At 39.0% G+C, this 16,723-nt stretch overlaps 1 protein-coding gene across 3 annotated transcripts in view; it reads right to left on the reverse strand.

Annotated features, from left to right (window-relative positions):
* Positions 1–16,723, reverse strand: part of PCDH19 (protocadherin 19) — a 111,589-nt gene that overhangs the window by 42,991 nt on the left and 51,875 nt on the right. For 2 of the 3 annotated variants that reach the window (XM_025372577.1, XM_025372576.1), the window contains 2 exons: positions 11,731–11,789; positions 3,007–3,179 (listed from right to left, as the gene is read on the reverse strand). In XM_025372577.1, the coding sequence (XP_025228362.1) occupies positions 3,007–3,179; positions 11,731–11,789 (232 nt within the window). The remainder of the gene's footprint in view (positions 1–3,006; positions 3,180–11,730; positions 11,790–16,723) is intronic. The other variant, XM_025372578.1, reaches the window with a different exon arrangement.

Consider the following 16,723-nt stretch of genomic DNA (forward strand, 5'->3'; position numbering starts at 1 on the left):
GAAAAATTAACCGATGCACAAAATTATCTTTATTTTGAAAATTCTGAGATTCCCCTTCAATCATGTGTCCACATATGTGCAAGGAAAGATGCAGTACTAATATCCAAATTAGAAAAGTCACAGAGAGAGCTACAGACATGAAATACAAGGTGAGCCAAACTCCCCAAAACAAAGGTGTAAGGCACACTCTTCTTGGATACATTTGGCCCAACTTTGGAGTGGTTCTGGCAGGACTACAAGAAATATCAGGATCAGAGTTAGCCTGACAAATTCACTATATTCTTTACTCTGCTCCAGTGACACCTACACAAACCTCAAGAATAGTTGCTCTGGAACTCCAAGAATTTCAGAACACTTGGGTTTAAGATTCCTATCACAGTGTCAATGAACCAAGGGGATTGGGGACTAGTTTTTTTCTCCTCAAGGAATTCTTGAGATTTTCAGTACAGGTCTCAGTCCAGTGCAGATTCTATTTTCCCATCTCACCTTTCTAAATTGGTAATCCTTTGAAGCAACAATACCATGTTACCCTGGGACAAATCTAACTAAAATGGTTATAAGATGAGGCATGCATGGTGGATCACCCAGTGACTGCCTTTCAACCACTGTACCTTAAGATAAAATGTGATATACTTATTATGCAAATGCAGACTTGAGATAGTAAAATGCTATGAAATATTAATTGTTGGAATTGTTCCTCTTTTTTGAGGTTGCAGTCATCAGTCCAAGTGAACTGGTGATGGAATATGTGTGGCAAGCCTGAAGTTGATTTGGGACACACAAGTATGATCACAGAAAGCTTCAGAAGTAGTAGGATATCACAAGGGAGAGACTGAGGTGTAAACAAGGCCCAAATTCTTTTTGTACCTAAACTTAGGCAATCACACAAGTTGAAAAGAACTCACTCAAGGGTTGCTTCAAGTGGTTTAACCACTGCTGGAATAATAGAAAAAATGAAGATACACACATGCAAATCAAATAGTAAGAAACAAAACGTGAAAGTGTTACCAAAATGACCCAGCAAAAAGTGTGTGTGTGTGTGTATGCATTTGTGTGTGTGTAAAAATCATCATCTTATATGTAGGAGGATCTTGGAGTATTGCCACACATCTCCTTTAGAATATTCTCATTATTGATTATGCCAAGGACACAGATGTAAAGTGAGGTATACAAGGCAAATTGGGTTATGTGGTCACTCTACCTATATGGCGACTGGTGGTCTCTACTTTCAACCCAAATGACTAAGCTGAAATAAAATTTAGGTATGCATTCACAAAAAAGAATACTCTTATTATCCAATCTACACACACACACACATACATAAATACATATATATGTAATACATCCAATTTGTAAGAAACACTCTCTCAGAAAAAACTAGCTGCAGTTCCCTCATACTGTTTTCCTAGAGAAATGTGACAAAAAATTAAAACAGATGTTGTTCTAACCACGCATAAAGTGAAAATCAATTATGACTATTTCCTTTCCTGGAGTCATTTCATTTTAGAGAGCATGTAACTAAAACCCTTTCTTGATATAAATGAAAAAGCACTTCTTTGAAACACACAACTAGTAAATGATATATATCAGTTTGCATCCTGTGACATACTGCTAATCCTCTGAGTATTAAATTGCCTCTGTTTCAGTTATATAAGTGTTTAATTTTTTTCATCTTGAGTCATAGTGAGGTTTCCCAGAAAGTGTATTATCTCTGCAGATGTCACCACTCACCAATTAGGGAAGGCAGCAGTGCACAATTCATAGTGACCTCTCTATATAATAGACTTTGACACTTGGGTCTGCTGGGGATGGGATGGATTAGACAATTTAATAGAATCTACAGTGACTAATTTTTTTTCCATGAAAAACATTTTGTTTTGTAGATAGTGCATTTTTTTCCTTTGATTTCCAAAACCAAAACAAAAGCATTTAATGATGTTTACAGTGAAATGAAACAGCTGAAGACCAGCACATAATCACCATATTTTGTTTTCTCATCTTTAAGTCTTTTAGCAGTAGGGCTTCCAGCTGAGCTTGAGTCTAGCTTTTTCTCAAGACATAGCCAAGCATTCTGAAGCTTCACTGAGCCTAACCACCAAGTTGAATTCATATTTCTTAATTGAAAAAGACAGGCTGTTTGCATAGCATGTTAGCATCAGTAAAATATTGAAAATGACATTTGTGCCCAAGTCCATCTAAACATTCTGCCTTAGCTGAACTCTGCTAATGTTTTTATACCCTGGTTTCTGCCTAGCAAAGTTTTAAATAGTGCCTCTTGATAAAGCATGTGTGGCTGAGTTCTGAGTTCACAGAAATAGACTCTTTTTCATACATGAGGATGCTACTCCTGACATGTGCTTTGAGGTACCTTTCACATTAATGGAATATTTTACATTGACTCAGCCATGTTCTCTTACCCTGCTCTCCCCTATGACTAATGGCATGGTTTTGTGTGGAAGCTAGAGGGAGGGATTTGGCATAGCAGCCCCATAGACAAAATGGGAAGTTTAGTACTTTCTATCCTCAGTAAATAGTACACAATCTGCCGTCAGAGAACAGAGTCTCACTCTGGGTAAAGCTAACCAGTCTGATAGGGAAATAAAACCCACCCCTTTGGTCTCATTAGTGCTGTGTTCTATGCAATTCAATTGATCAGCTGAATTCATGTACTAAAGCAAAAAGAGGCATTTATTCCTGGAGAGAAGGCATCTGTTCATCTCCTATGAGCTCAGTGTAGTTTTATTGAAGAAAATGTATGCAATATGTACATGTAGTAAGCTTCTGAAGTGCCTGAACATTATACAGACCTAGAGGATCCACTTAGGGAGGGCAAAGAAGAATCTGGCTAGGTGTCAAGACATCTCAAAAACCTGTAGATGCTGCTGAGGTGTGAGCTCTGTAGACACCTTGATAATACACTCATTAAGCAAAGTAGTATAGTGTGCCTACAAACATTTTGGGTTCTTTGGAGTCGACTGTTGCGACTTACATCCAAACAGTCCTTACCATGGTCAGGCATCTGAGATCCCATGGAGGTCACACTGGTGTTCAGCACATCATTGACAGCAGTATCACAATACAGGCTCCGCTGGACATCATGCTCACTGTCAGTTTGGTCACTCTCCTCATGTCCACTATCCTTCAGGCTGTTGCCCTCTAAGTCCTTGAAGGTGGAGCTGCTGGGTTGAAGAAAGAATGATAATTTACGACCGTGACAGATCTGATTTTAAAAATCTTTCTGAGCCAGGATGATGTCAGCTCCGTAATGAGGCAAACAGTGGCTAGATTGCCCAACAGGGTAGGAATAAGGCGAAGAGAAATTTGTGTTTAAAGATAATAAAACTTAACATTGCAGAGAGGTTCCCACTATCGGATGCTGATACAGCTAACATTTTCATTCACTTATCTTAAATGCATCACTACAGACAAGGTGGAAGAAGTTACATTTCTAAAACTGCTTCTAAAGAATGTCATCATTTCAGAAGGCTTTTTTCTCTTCTTATAAAATCAAAGTAAAATAATAATAGCTAGTGTTTACTGAGCAATTACTATTCATGAGGCACTGTTTTAAGTGTTTGGCATTAATTAACTGTTTAAATCATCACAACTGTATAAGAGAAAGGTGCTACTAATATTCTCATTTACAGGTGAAAAAAAAACAGAGGTACATGGAAGTGAGATAACTCGCCCAAGGTCACACAGCTGGTAAAAAGTATAGCGGATCTAAGACTGAAAACAGGTAGTCTAGCTCCAGAGCCTGCCTAGAAATTTAACCACTATGTATATTGACTCCTAAAAGATGTCTACTAACCAACTGTAAAAAGCAAAGGTAGCAGAAATTGAAGTAGTGTAACTAAAATAGGAAGGATTATCAGGATCAGAGAACCCAGGTCAGTTTTATCTGAGAAAAACAGATGAACATATTCAAAGAAAAAGAGGAGATTCAGTAGCTGAGCATGGAAAGTGTGATGTTTAATTCTGTGAGTCAACTTGACTGCACCATGGAATGCCCAGATAACTGATTAAACATTATTTCTGGGTGTGTCTATGAAGGTGTTTCCAGAAGAAATTAGCATTTGAATTGGTAGGGTCAGTAAAGCAGATAACTCTCCCCAATGTGGGTGGGCATCATCAATCCACTGAAGGACTGAATAAAACAAAAATTGAGAAGGAAGTTGAGTTTGCTCTCTGCCTTACTGCTTGAGCTGGAACATTAATCATCTCCCGCCCTCAGTGCTCCTGGTTCTCAAGACTTCAGGCCCAGACTTGAATGTACACTATTGGCTCTCTGGTTCTCAGGCTTTCAAACTACACTTCCATCTTCCCTGGTTCTCCACCTTGCAGATGGCAGATTATGAGACTCCTCAGCCCCCATAATCACATGAGCCCATACCTTACAATAAAACTCTTTCTACATATTTATAGATTTAGATATGCCTATTGGTTCTGTTTCTCTGCAGAACCCTAACTAATATAGAAGGTAAGACAAAAGTGAGAACCAGAAAGTGAGCACTAATACAACTCTGAGTATAGTTATACTAAGAACATGAAAACTTTCAGCTCAAGTGTTGATGTGTAAAATGATTCTTGCATTTATTAAATCAATCTACCATCCAATGCACTAAGCATGCAATCCAAGAACTCCACAACATTTCTCATGAAATAGAGAAAAATGCATAAGGTACAGCTATAGGGCATCCATCTGCTATTTCTAATACTTTGTATGTCCTGACAGAATCCACAGCTGTGCTACACCATGAACCATAAATTATGCATCTGAAATACCTAGTGGATGGTGAATCCATTCCCTAGTCGGTGAGGAAGCAGCAAAGGCACACTCAAGAAAATGTGTTGTTGCCTCAACAAGGAAGAGTGTTATGTTTGTGAATTAGAACAAACCCTAGTAGACCTACTATGCCTCTGAGAAAAGAGTCCTGTGGAGATGACACTGCAAACTCACTTGATCTGCTCAACCTTGGACATTCACAGGCCTGGCTCTCTGAGACCGATAAGAAGATTCAGTACACATAATGAAGAGCTATGCCATGGACACAATGGATACATTGTCACTTTCCACACTTGGTCAAGAAGAATCACAGCAGATTTTTAACATATGACCAACCTAGATGTAGAATGCTTGCTGACCTGAATATAAAAAGTAAAGATCAGGAAGGCAGTAACTGGAAAGCCATAATTATAAGAAAATGAAGAGCAGGAGAGAGTGAAGCATTGACCTGTTAGCTAATTATTTTCAGAAAGAATAACTGGGCATCAACTGCACTAAAATTAAAATTACTCAATAGGCCAGCTCATTCAGCTCCTTCAATTTATGTCACACAGCTAACTCAGCCTTATGGACCCACCAGGATGCTGTTCTTTAAAAAAAAAAAAAAAAATTATCTTACAGTTCTTTAATGGTCATGATGGCCAATTGGAAACACATGATTTAAAGTGTTTCACCATTTCTAGCTTTATGGCACATATTATGGAGTTTTCTGTAAATACTGTTATAATCCCACAGTTTAAATAGATTTAAAGTTTGTTTTTTAGAAATTATTCTCTGTTTTGTGAGGTGGGTACCTGCCTACAAGCATCCATGTACCTCTGGAGGAAGGCAATGACCTGCCTGGATGATATTCAGGTAACTCCATTTTTATAACAAATATTTAACTTTCCAACCTGTATATTTTCTGGTGTCTGAAAATTTCCTTAATCCACAACACAAATTTGTCACTTTAAGCCAGAGGATTCAACTCTGAATTCAGCAGCTGTTGAAACTTGCTTGAAACATATGATGGTGAGGGGTCTAGTATGGGGGCAATGTAACTAACCAGCCCTTTGAACAGGGCTTCCCAGTCTTGGCAATATTGACATTTGGGGCTGCATAATCCTTTGTTGTGGCTGTCCTGTGCATTATAAGGTGTTTAACAACATCCCTGCCCTTTATCTACTGGATGCCAGTAGTGACCCCCACTTAAGGGAAAAAACCAAAAGTGTCTCCAAAGAGACATTGCCAAATCACCCCACAGTTGAGAACAACTGCTCCAGGTTCTTTATTTCTATAGCAGACTGCAGTGAACAGCCTGAACTTGGAGTCATTAGGAGAGGTAATAATCTATAATCTGCCACTTCATCTGTGTGACCCTGGACCTGATATCTAATGTCTTTAAATCTCAGTTTCTTTATCTGTAAAATGTGTTTGCTAAAATCCCCTTCACAAGGCCATTTAGAAGACTCAAAGAGACACTGTACATGAAGTACCAGATACACATAAATGCTCCATAAGTGGTTATTGTTTAATATGATCATTATTCTGTGTAGTCATGTTTTCACTGAGTTACAATTAAATATTATGTTCATAGTTTTTATAGGATTGGTATAGAAAATTTATATTTAAGGAACTCTTCTATATCTTCTGTAAACAATAGTCACATACTATTAGGTTAATTTCTTCTAACATTAAAGAACAGAAAATAATAGTTCTCCTGTCAAATGGCCATCCTTCCTTTAGTGAATAATGAAAGCTATATCACTTGATGTACTTACTGCTTTGTCTTGATTTCTCAAAAACTTCAACATAAATGTAATGTTTAGTTGCAGTCAGTTACCTCCCTGGATGCCAGGGATGTCTACCTTACTTCTCCTAATTGGTTTTGCATCTGCCTTTCAAAAATTTGATCATCTTTTTTATAGGCATCTGAATGTTATAAACAACCTCAGAGATTTTGTTTTTTTAAATAGAAATGATGGAAATAATAAAACAGTGAAGGATTAGCTACTAGGATGTAAGGGACTGGTAGTGTGAACATGGTAAGTTGTGTAGTCTCAGAATAAAAAGCAAGAGGTATAACAACTCCCCAAAACCTTGGAATAGTTAACTCATTTAAAGATTAGTTTGCCCATCTGACAAACTAAGCACCACTTACACTGATCTTGTAAGAGCATTTAGTGGTTTAATGAATGGATTTGTGTAAGGCAGTTTAAGACCCAGTGAGCAAGATGCCGCAAATTGTAAAACAGCCTGGTAAATGGCTACTCACCCAAAACAAATAACAATTTATGCCAGGCATAAAAAATGCTGATTTCACTTGCTTTATTACCTGCATACCTCTTGGGAGATGAAGGACTTGTAAAACAACTTTTGTGGGACAATAAATTAGGGGTTCCTGTTTCCAATGATATTGCAAATGCACATGTTTCTATTACTGCTCTGGTGGCCAACAGAAAGACAGATATGTTTGAAAACACCTAGAACAGGGTTCTGCACCGAAGAGTTACTCAGCAGATGCATGACGAATGAACATCACACAAATTCTGACCCATATTTACCATCTGAAATATTAGAGCTCTTTTCCAAAAGACATAAGAATCTGAATGGAAACAGGTTATATCTTACAGTAGGTGATACCACATACCCAGGGAATGATATCTGAGGCTAAGAATGAGAAAGGAGTGAGAACGAAGATTATTATAACTGTGTTTAAGTAATACAAGGAAAATCCTAGAGTGGTTTCTGGACCACCTGTATCACAATCACCTTGGGAACCTGTTACAACTGGAGGTTCTCTAGGGATGGAGCTAGCATCTCTGCATTTAACAAGGCTTCCAAGTGATTCCAATGCACATTAAAATCCAGAAATCACCAGCTTAAAGAGAAATCTAGTGCTAGTCTTTAATAGAAAAATGCTAAGGTTTTCTTCAATTCCTCTTATGCATTCATTCAATAAACATGTACCAAGCATTTATTATATACAAGGCACCATACGAGATGCTGTAAAAACCCCAGGACAATTTGGGTGGAAAAGAAAGCATTGTGCATGATTTAGGAAGCCAAAGCTCCTAATCCTTTCCACACTGAGTCAGTGCTTTGTTCATTTTCTATTTCATTTTGGGCCACAGCCTTATGCCCTGCTTGATATTGTTCCCAAAGCACTGTAGGAGTGGATATCAGACAGCAGCCCACAAAACGGGCATGAGGAAAGAGTGCTGCAGCAGGGACAAAGTACCACTGCTGGCTTTCCTTGCTCTGAGAAGACAGCAAGAAACAAACAGAGCAGGAAGGAAGGCCATTCAGAAGAAACTCTGCACTGCCATGATTTGTTAATCTGGGGTCCTCACATAAGCCTCCTTGGGTACACCTGCAGGTTGCAAGTGACATTCTGAAAAAAGAAAGAAAAAAAAAACTACAGAAATATAATGCTAGATTCCTTGGTGCATAAAATTATGGGAAGCCCGTCATATCACTTCGTTTTCCCAAGGCTGAGCTCCTTTCTCAACCTTGATTTGTGCCTATGAGAACCCCCTTGCCCTCTGGCTTTCTGTTGCGTTTAGCCAAAGGAAGACACCAGCGGGAGATCAGAGCAGGGGAGAACAATGATATCAGGATATTGATTGTCACTTCATGATGACTGGATCCCTTGGCCAACCAGAAGTCACTGTTACTCTCAAGTCAGTGTTCCCTACATGCTCTCTTCCCTGGTCCTGTCTGAAGTATTTTTAGTTCCTCCAGTGCCATAATACTGCAGTATCCCTTGAGGTTCACTACCCATGCCCAAGCCTTTGTAAATGGTCCCCTTTGTAAATAAACTTTCCTCAAGCCATTCCAATTTAGGTGTGCCAACTATTTCATGTAGGAACCCTGACTGATGAAGGAAAGACCCAGAGATGGACAGTGGTGGCTGCTGTTCAACTACTCAGGGTAGATAGAGGTAAAACAGGAAAAGATGCCTGTATGTAAACAGTCTGGCTAAGAATGCTAACAAGTGCTAAAGAATGCCGAAAAGAAGGGTCCAAGAAACATCCTTGAATAAGTAGAAAGTGAATAGAAGAAGAGAACACGGATAGAAAAATAAGTTCTCAGCCGGGCGTGGTGGCTCACACCTGTAATCCCAGCACTTTGGGAGGTCAAGGTGGGTGGATCATTTGAGGTCAGGTGTTCGAGACTAGCCTGGCTAGCATAGCGAAACCCCATCTCTACTAAAAATAAAAAAAAATTATCCAGGCACGGTGGCACATGTCTGTAATCCCAGCTACTCAGGAGGCTGAGGCAGGAAAATAGCTTGAACCCAGGAGGTGGAGGTTGCAGTGAGCCGAGATCGCGCCACTGCACTCCAACCTAGGCGACAGAGCAAGACTCGGTCTCAAAAAAAAAAAAAAAGAAAAGAAAAAAAAAAGAAAAAGAAGTTCTCAAAGTTAGCCTGAAATTGTATTGGCATTCAAAGAAACAGGGACTTGATAGTAAAATTAAAACTGATAATCAGATTCAGAATTTCCTGGCCAAGAGCTTTTACCACGCATGTAAATGGATCTTCAAGAAACCACATACAGCAAAACCCCTTTCAAACATTGCTGTGAGCTATTTGAACAGGCTTTGCATGACTTTATCACCTGGTGTTAGCCACCACTCTCAACATTTTCCTCACATTTTACATTTAACACAGTTGGTCCCCAGAACAGCATAGCACACAAGATTCCCTGTATCTTTCTAAGTATTATGCTTCGTCTATACTCAATTGACCACACAAATTCCAAGGCCTTCAGGGTTTCCCAAAGCCCTCACAGTTCTCTTAACAGAACCCTGGCAAAAATGCATGTGTCCCTGAGTTTTCAGATGTTTCCTCTTGATCAAGGTGGTCCCTGCTTTTATTAAAAAAAAAAAAAAAAAAAGCTATCTTTGATTTCATGAAAAATCAGGAGACTTTTTCATCAAGAGTCCATTAAGTCTCGGTTGTGCCTTTTGTGAGTATGTGTCTATAAACAAAAAACATAAAATAATTAACCAAAATCAGAAGTTCCCAGTAAGTCTCAACGCTGCTGTGGAAATACATGTATCCCCAAAGCCATTAATGTTTAAACATAAGTTTTTATCTTATCAGTCTACCTTGTAAATTGGATAGTCAGGACTGATGTAAGATGCAAGGGTGCCTGGGAGTCTTAGCTTTCTTCCAGGCTGTGACAATCAGACTCATATTATCAGGTTTTTAATTTTATTTATTTTTCTTTTTGGTAGAGATGGTAGGGGGTGGAGGGGGGTTGCACTATTTTGCCCAGGCTGGTCTCCAACTCCTGGCCTCAAGCAATCCTCCACCATCAGCTTCCCAAAGCACCGGGATTACAGGCATGAGTCACTGCGCCCAGCATCATGTTATCTGTTTAACCTGGCTATAGAATTCCCAGGTACCCTGAGTTAGCCCAAGGGACCTGTGAGGCTAAGGCAAGTCACTATTTTTATCAAAGTTTTAAAATGGAGCTTTGAAAGTAACAATCTGGAAGCAGAAAACAAAGCAGGTTTCTGCTATAAAGGCACTCTAATCAGTGCACATAAGAGGGTTATTTTTTTCTTTCTAATACAAATTAGTCAGATAATTTTGAATTCCTCACCTTTTGCTTTTATTCTGTGAGCCAGGAAAATATTCTAAATGGATTCCTCCCAACCCCTCAAAAAAAAAAAAATTTCTCAACTGTGCTTTCACTGATAATACAAGGGCTACCCATTTTCAGACAACTAATGATCGTCACTTAAGGTCACAAGCAATTCCAGACCAATACAGATAAACTTAGCAAGGTTTAGGGGTTACTGAAGCCTCATGAATTAAATTAGACATGAATGCAAGTTACCTGAAGCTTGTTTATTCCTTGAAATCTACTCTTCTGGTGATGTAACTTTATGGGATTAGAGCCAGCAAAATAATAGAATTTGCAAATCTTCTCTGCTACAGCTCTAACATACCCTGCTTGCCTCTCTGTTTCATTTCTATTATTTTAACAAACATACTCAGAGTTCAATTTTAGCTGCAGAATAACCACTGGACTATGTAAGCGATATTTACATGAAACAGCAATAAAGGCATCATTTGAATGGTCAGGACTGGTCTTTCTGTGCAAGAGGTTATCTTCTTTGCTCAGTTTCCACCTTTTAGAGGGCTTCCCAAACTCCTTGTCCTTCTCCCATTGGGTGTAGCCCACTGCACCAGATGGGATCTTTCTTGGCAATATTCAGCTCTGTACTCAACATCTATTATGGCTCCTTGGATACTAAATTATGACCAACCAATCACATAAATCTCAACTTTGTTTCCTCTGAAACACTTCTAAATATTTTAAGAAGAATCAGGCAAATTTCTTTTTCTCTCTCATCTAGAAAGGAACGGATTAGCTTCTGTCATTAAAATATCCTTAAAATGATTTCAAAGTTGTTGAAATAGCATCAATCTCAAAACTCATGGGAAGTTCTACATGCATAAAATTTTTAAGGCTTTCCTTTATTTAAAGTGAAGAGCAACAAGAATTTTGGTATCAACATGATTGTGAACGTTTTCTACCGTATATTTCTAATATCACATTAGAAATATTAGAAATAATATTAGAAATTAGAAATAATATTAGAAATATTAGAAATAGTAAATATTTGTAATATCGGATTTCTGTCACTAGATAAAACTATATTTTAATATAATCCCAATTTTATTTTTAATTTTGAGTGTTTATACATACATTTTCATACCAAGAAATATAAAATGTCAACAGTGATTACCTTTGATTGATGAAATTACCAGTGATGTTTATTTACTTTTTTATGCTTTTCTCAATTCTCCAAACTTTCTACAATAAGTAGGTTAGACATTCATTTTAAAATCCCCCAAAAAAATACGGTTTAAAATTTTTAATCTGTTTTGCTTTTTAATGTTAAATCAAGCTTAGTTGTAGCAATAAGCAAGCAAACCAACATACCTTTTGATTAAATGGGCTCGGCTATTCACGTAGTTGGAGTCAAAAGAATAGTTTTCAGTCTGCAATGAGAAGAAAAAATTAAAAAGGTTACATAGATGATTCATAAGTAGATTTCGAACTATCCTACTTAGAAGGAATTTTTCTTCTGGGCCAAGAAGCAGCGAGTGAATTGGAACCCAAGGCCACAGTGGAGCAGCAGCCTCTGCCTCCTTCAGGCCCTAGGGGCTCCTGGAGGCAGTAGCTCCCCACTGCAGACCAGGACAGCCTTGGCATAAACATTCCCTAGAATATGACTGGCTACTGACCATGCGGCCACTTACCGAGAAGAGATAACGTGACCTACAATCCTTACAGAAACTAATTGCTTCCCATTCCCCAGTGGAGAAAATTCTATGCCCATCAAATTGACTGGAAGTTCAAAGGTATTTTTATTAGTAGTAGATAATTAACATGTTAAAATATTTATTCCAAAGATATGGAAATGCAGGCAAGGTAATCCCCCACTGTGGATTTAAACTCCGCACTTCCCTTTGTTTCAAGACATTTGCTCAGCACTGGTTATGCAGGAAGGCCTTTGTTTTATCACAGATATAAAGGCAAACAAGCATTATGCCTAAAACAGGGTGAAGGGCAGTCCACAGGGGGTGCCAAAGCCTTTCATGTGAAACATGAAGTTTGCAAGCAAACCCCCGTCTCAGCTCCTATCATTAGAACACCGCTGTTTAATCTGGTTACAGCAGACTGCTGGAGCAATGGCTTTATAAAAGCAAATGCAGAATACCTGCCAGATGAAAGAGACGGAAAAACAGCTTATGATCACCCAGAGGTTGGGAGAACTAGAGGGGAAAAGCCTTAGAAGGGTGAAATCCAGAGAAAAGTCAACACTAAAGTAACTGAATGTCCTGGTAAAGTGATCTCACGCCCAGCACTAAAGTACCACTCTTCTTGTACCATTGTATAATCCAGAAACTACCCAAACACATCTCCCCGAACCTCTTGCCATCCCACTAGAAATCTCCACCATTCCCACTATTCCTTAGGAGCCTTCTGAAATTACGTCAACTGGGAGTGTGTGGAAAAGGAAACAAAACTGCTATCTAGCAAACAAAATAGCAGATTCCTCTCAGACCTCTACCTGTCAGAAACTAACTGTTCTAGGCTCCTAGATGCAGCCCTTGCTTCCAAGGAGCTCACAGTTTGATGGAGAAGAAAACAGAACAAGCAATAGCAGATCCAGCTACCACATGGGCACCAAACAGCCAGCAGTCAGAGTACAGACCCCAACTGCCTACAATAGGTAGTAACGGGGATGGTGAATGTGTGAGAGAGAGGAGGAGACAGTACTTCAAAGGAAACTAAACCCCAACATTGCCCTGCACTTACTCAGGTGTGTTCACAAACCCATGCCCCTCATTTGAAGATGGACTGTGTAATATCTACTCACACTGCTTTTGTCTAGAAGTTTATATCCCCTTTTTAATGTAAACCCAAGCAATTTTTAATGCTATTGGAAGCATGGGTTGGGAGATTAAGAATCAAAAGGGTTGGTTCATTTCTGGTTTCTTTAGAGAGTGAATGCTGAAATTGTCACAAACAGGATTAGGAGGCAAAGTTGAAGCTGTGTTAGAAATACAATCCAAGTATTTGCTGGAAGAAGTTTATCCAACAGTCAGTCAACCAACAAAGATGTTTAATTGTTGTACCAATATAACAGGTAAAAATGATGTTGGTTAAATGTGTTCATCTATGGTATTCAGTACAATATATAATTTAACAAGTGGGAAGTTCACCACCCCACAAAAATTATGCTACCCTGTGGATGTGGTTTGGACCTCTGTCCCCACCCAAATCTCATGCTGAATTATAATCCTCAATGTTGGAAGTAGGGCCTGGTGGGAAGTGATTTGATCATGGTGGCGATTTCTCATGAATGGTTTAGCACCATCCCTCTTGGTACTGTCTTCTCGATAGTGAAGGAGTTCTCGTCACATCTGGTTGTTTAAAAGTGTGTAGTCCTTCCTCCCCATCTCTCTCTCTTGCTCCTCTGGCCATGTGATATGCCTACTCCCCCTTAACCTTCCATCATGATTGTAAGTTTCCTTAGGCCTCCCCAGAAGCCAAGCAGATGTCAGCATCATGCCTCCTGTACAGTCTGCAGGACCATGGGCCAATTAAACCACTTTTCTTCACGAAATTACCCAGTCTCAGGTATTTCTTTAGGGCAACTTAAGAATGGACTAATACTTCTGTTAAAACCCGGAACTGATTAAGCACTCAGCAGTTCAAATATTCATTTCACTCTGCGATCTTAATCCCTGTGTGCTTCAGTTTCCCTCTCTGTAAAATAGGGATAATAGAACATGAATCCGAAGGAGAATTTCAGCTGCATTTATCAGACCCATAACAGGAATGGCGGGAATCCTGATCCCCTGCTTTATTCAGAACCTGCAACTAACTCCAAGTAGGATCAGGAATTTGACCTCATTCAGGCAATAAAATAGTGGCACATGCATGTTCCATCTCATCTTCCAAACTTACTAAACCATTTTTTCAAGAAGGTTAGTAAAGAAACAAAAATACAAAAAGGAAATCTAGAGGATACTGGCTTTGCAGGAAAAGGATAAGCAGCAACCCAAGCTACTGTATTTAAAGAATCTGTCTTTACTGCCTTTAAAGAAGACAGTTCTCAAGTAGAAAATTTTCCATATCTTTGCATATGAAGGCATGGAACCTGTGTGCACTGTGCATCAAATATGAAGCTCCATGGTGACCTGACCTCCAGGCATGGTGCCAGAGCCACATGTTCAGGCAAAAAAAGCAATACTATGCACATTTTATCGCTAATGAAAATACTACTTCTTGGTCCTAATGCCATAATATATCTCATCATGAGAATTCCCACTCCCGGGCACTGAGTTGAGAAGAGACAAGTCTCGAGGGCTTCTTTGTAATTACCTTAACAATTCTTCCCCCAAATATAGTTCTGTTAACCTTGGGCAGATGTGCCAGGCATGATTTGCTACTGTAAAGAGGAGAATATCATAGAAGCTTATAACCTTCCTATCTTTCTTCCTCCTTTTTTAACTCCAAAGGAATAAACCACCCATTCTTATGGGTCCTGACCTTCAAATGAAAATATATTCCCCCAAATCAAAACAAACCATCATGGGCAGATGTCCCATGCTGCATCCTAATGCAATTAGTAGCGCTAGTCAATGTGGCAGGTTCCTAGAACCGATTTTCCCAGAATGGATGGGGCTATGCTGATTCATCCATTGTCTTGTGCCTTTGTAATCCGTCTCAGGTCTCTTTGTGAGGCAGCTGGGTTACAGTTATGGGAAAAATCTATGCAACAGAATTATTCTAATTGGACAGAATACACTATTCTGGCCTCATTAGTACTACATTCCAAACAACTGAGTTAACTGGCCATAGATGGGCTATTATATTATGGGTCTATGTATACTGACATCAAGTGTTCTAGCTCATACTGGTTCGAGGTGTATGCCCAAACCCAACTCCTGTGCACTGAGAGAGTATATTTTTTCACACTTCTGGTGGAGCAAAGGATGAGATTCAGATCATCCTGAAGAAGGAAATATTTTCTTAATGAACAGTTTGTATGTCTTAAGCCAGTGGCTCTCGGCCCTAACTACAAATGAGAATCAACTCAGAATCTTCTTGTAAAACATAAAAAATAAAAATACTGTCACCAAGGACCCACTCCAAGAGATTCTGAGGTAATTAGCCTGGAATTGGACCCAGGCACTGGGTGGTTTTTTTAAAAGCTTTCCAGGAAATTTTAGTGTACCTCCAGGGTGGCAAATAACTGTCTTGAGCAAAGGACTGGCCACAGGCTCTGACCTAATGTGCTGCATTTTCTAAGGCAAGCCCAGTTGTTTAGAAGATGTCATTTCTTTTGTCAGATTACCTACCAAGGTCATCTCAATATAGGATAAAGAACCACAGAAGAAATACATTCTTTAAGATATAATACAAAAGCCTTTTTTTTTTTTTCATGAGTGTATTGGCTCCTACTTAGCCTTATTTAATCAAAATTTGCTTGACATTATTCCAATACCTTCTCTAAGTATACTAAATGGCAAACAACATGAAACATTTGAGAGAGGAAATTTTCTCTAAATGTCACATTAATTTCACTAGGAAATGTCCCCATTTCTAATGAGACAGGCAGGTTAACACAAGAACACAGCAAAGAGATAAGAACAACATTTGCTTTGGAAAAACCTAATTGTGACATTAAAAAAATGAGTCTAGAGCAAACTTTTTTATTTCATCTCAGTGGTAAATAAGAGTCACTTTCTTATTATTTAGTATATTTATCACAAATTTTTTTTCTTTTTCTTTTTCTTTTTTTCTTTTTTTTTTTTTTTTAGTAGAGACGGGGTTTCACCGTGTTAGCCAGGATGGTCTCGATCTCCTGACCTCGTGATCCGCCCGTCTCGGCGTCTCGCTCTGTGGCCCAGGCTGGAGTGCAGTGGCTGGATCTCAGCTCACTGCAAGTTCCGCCTCCCGGGTTTACGCGATTCTCCTGCCTCAGCCTCCTGAGTAGCTGGGACTACAGGCGCCCACCACCTCGCCGGGCTAGGTTTTTTTTTGTATTTTTTAGTAGAGACGGAGTTTCACCATGTTAGCAGGATGGTCTCCTGACCTCGTGATCCGCCCATCTCGGCCTCCCAAAATGACAAATTCTTTTTCTAATTTGAATTCTTTATCCTTGGGTGTAACAGTGAAAGCAGGTGTCTCACTTGACCTAGGTTTAATAAAATTTTGATTTTTAAAAATTCTCAAACAATAAATAATTCTGGACAGCTCAGTTTCCCAGATAGCTTAGGGCATTCTCCTTTAAGATCTAAAACTTTGATTTAAAATCCTAACCACCTGCCTTGTTTCTGAAACATATCACAAAGTTGTCCTCCTTAAAACAGGGTATAAAAACATAATTTAACCACTTATTGGTTACTTAGGAGCA

This window comes from Theropithecus gelada, chromosome X (genome assembly GCF_003255815.1).
Source record: "Theropithecus gelada isolate Dixy chromosome X, Tgel_1.0, whole genome shotgun sequence".
In the NCBI taxonomy this organism is placed as follows: Eukaryota; Metazoa; Chordata; class Mammalia; order Primates; family Cercopithecidae; genus Theropithecus; species Theropithecus gelada.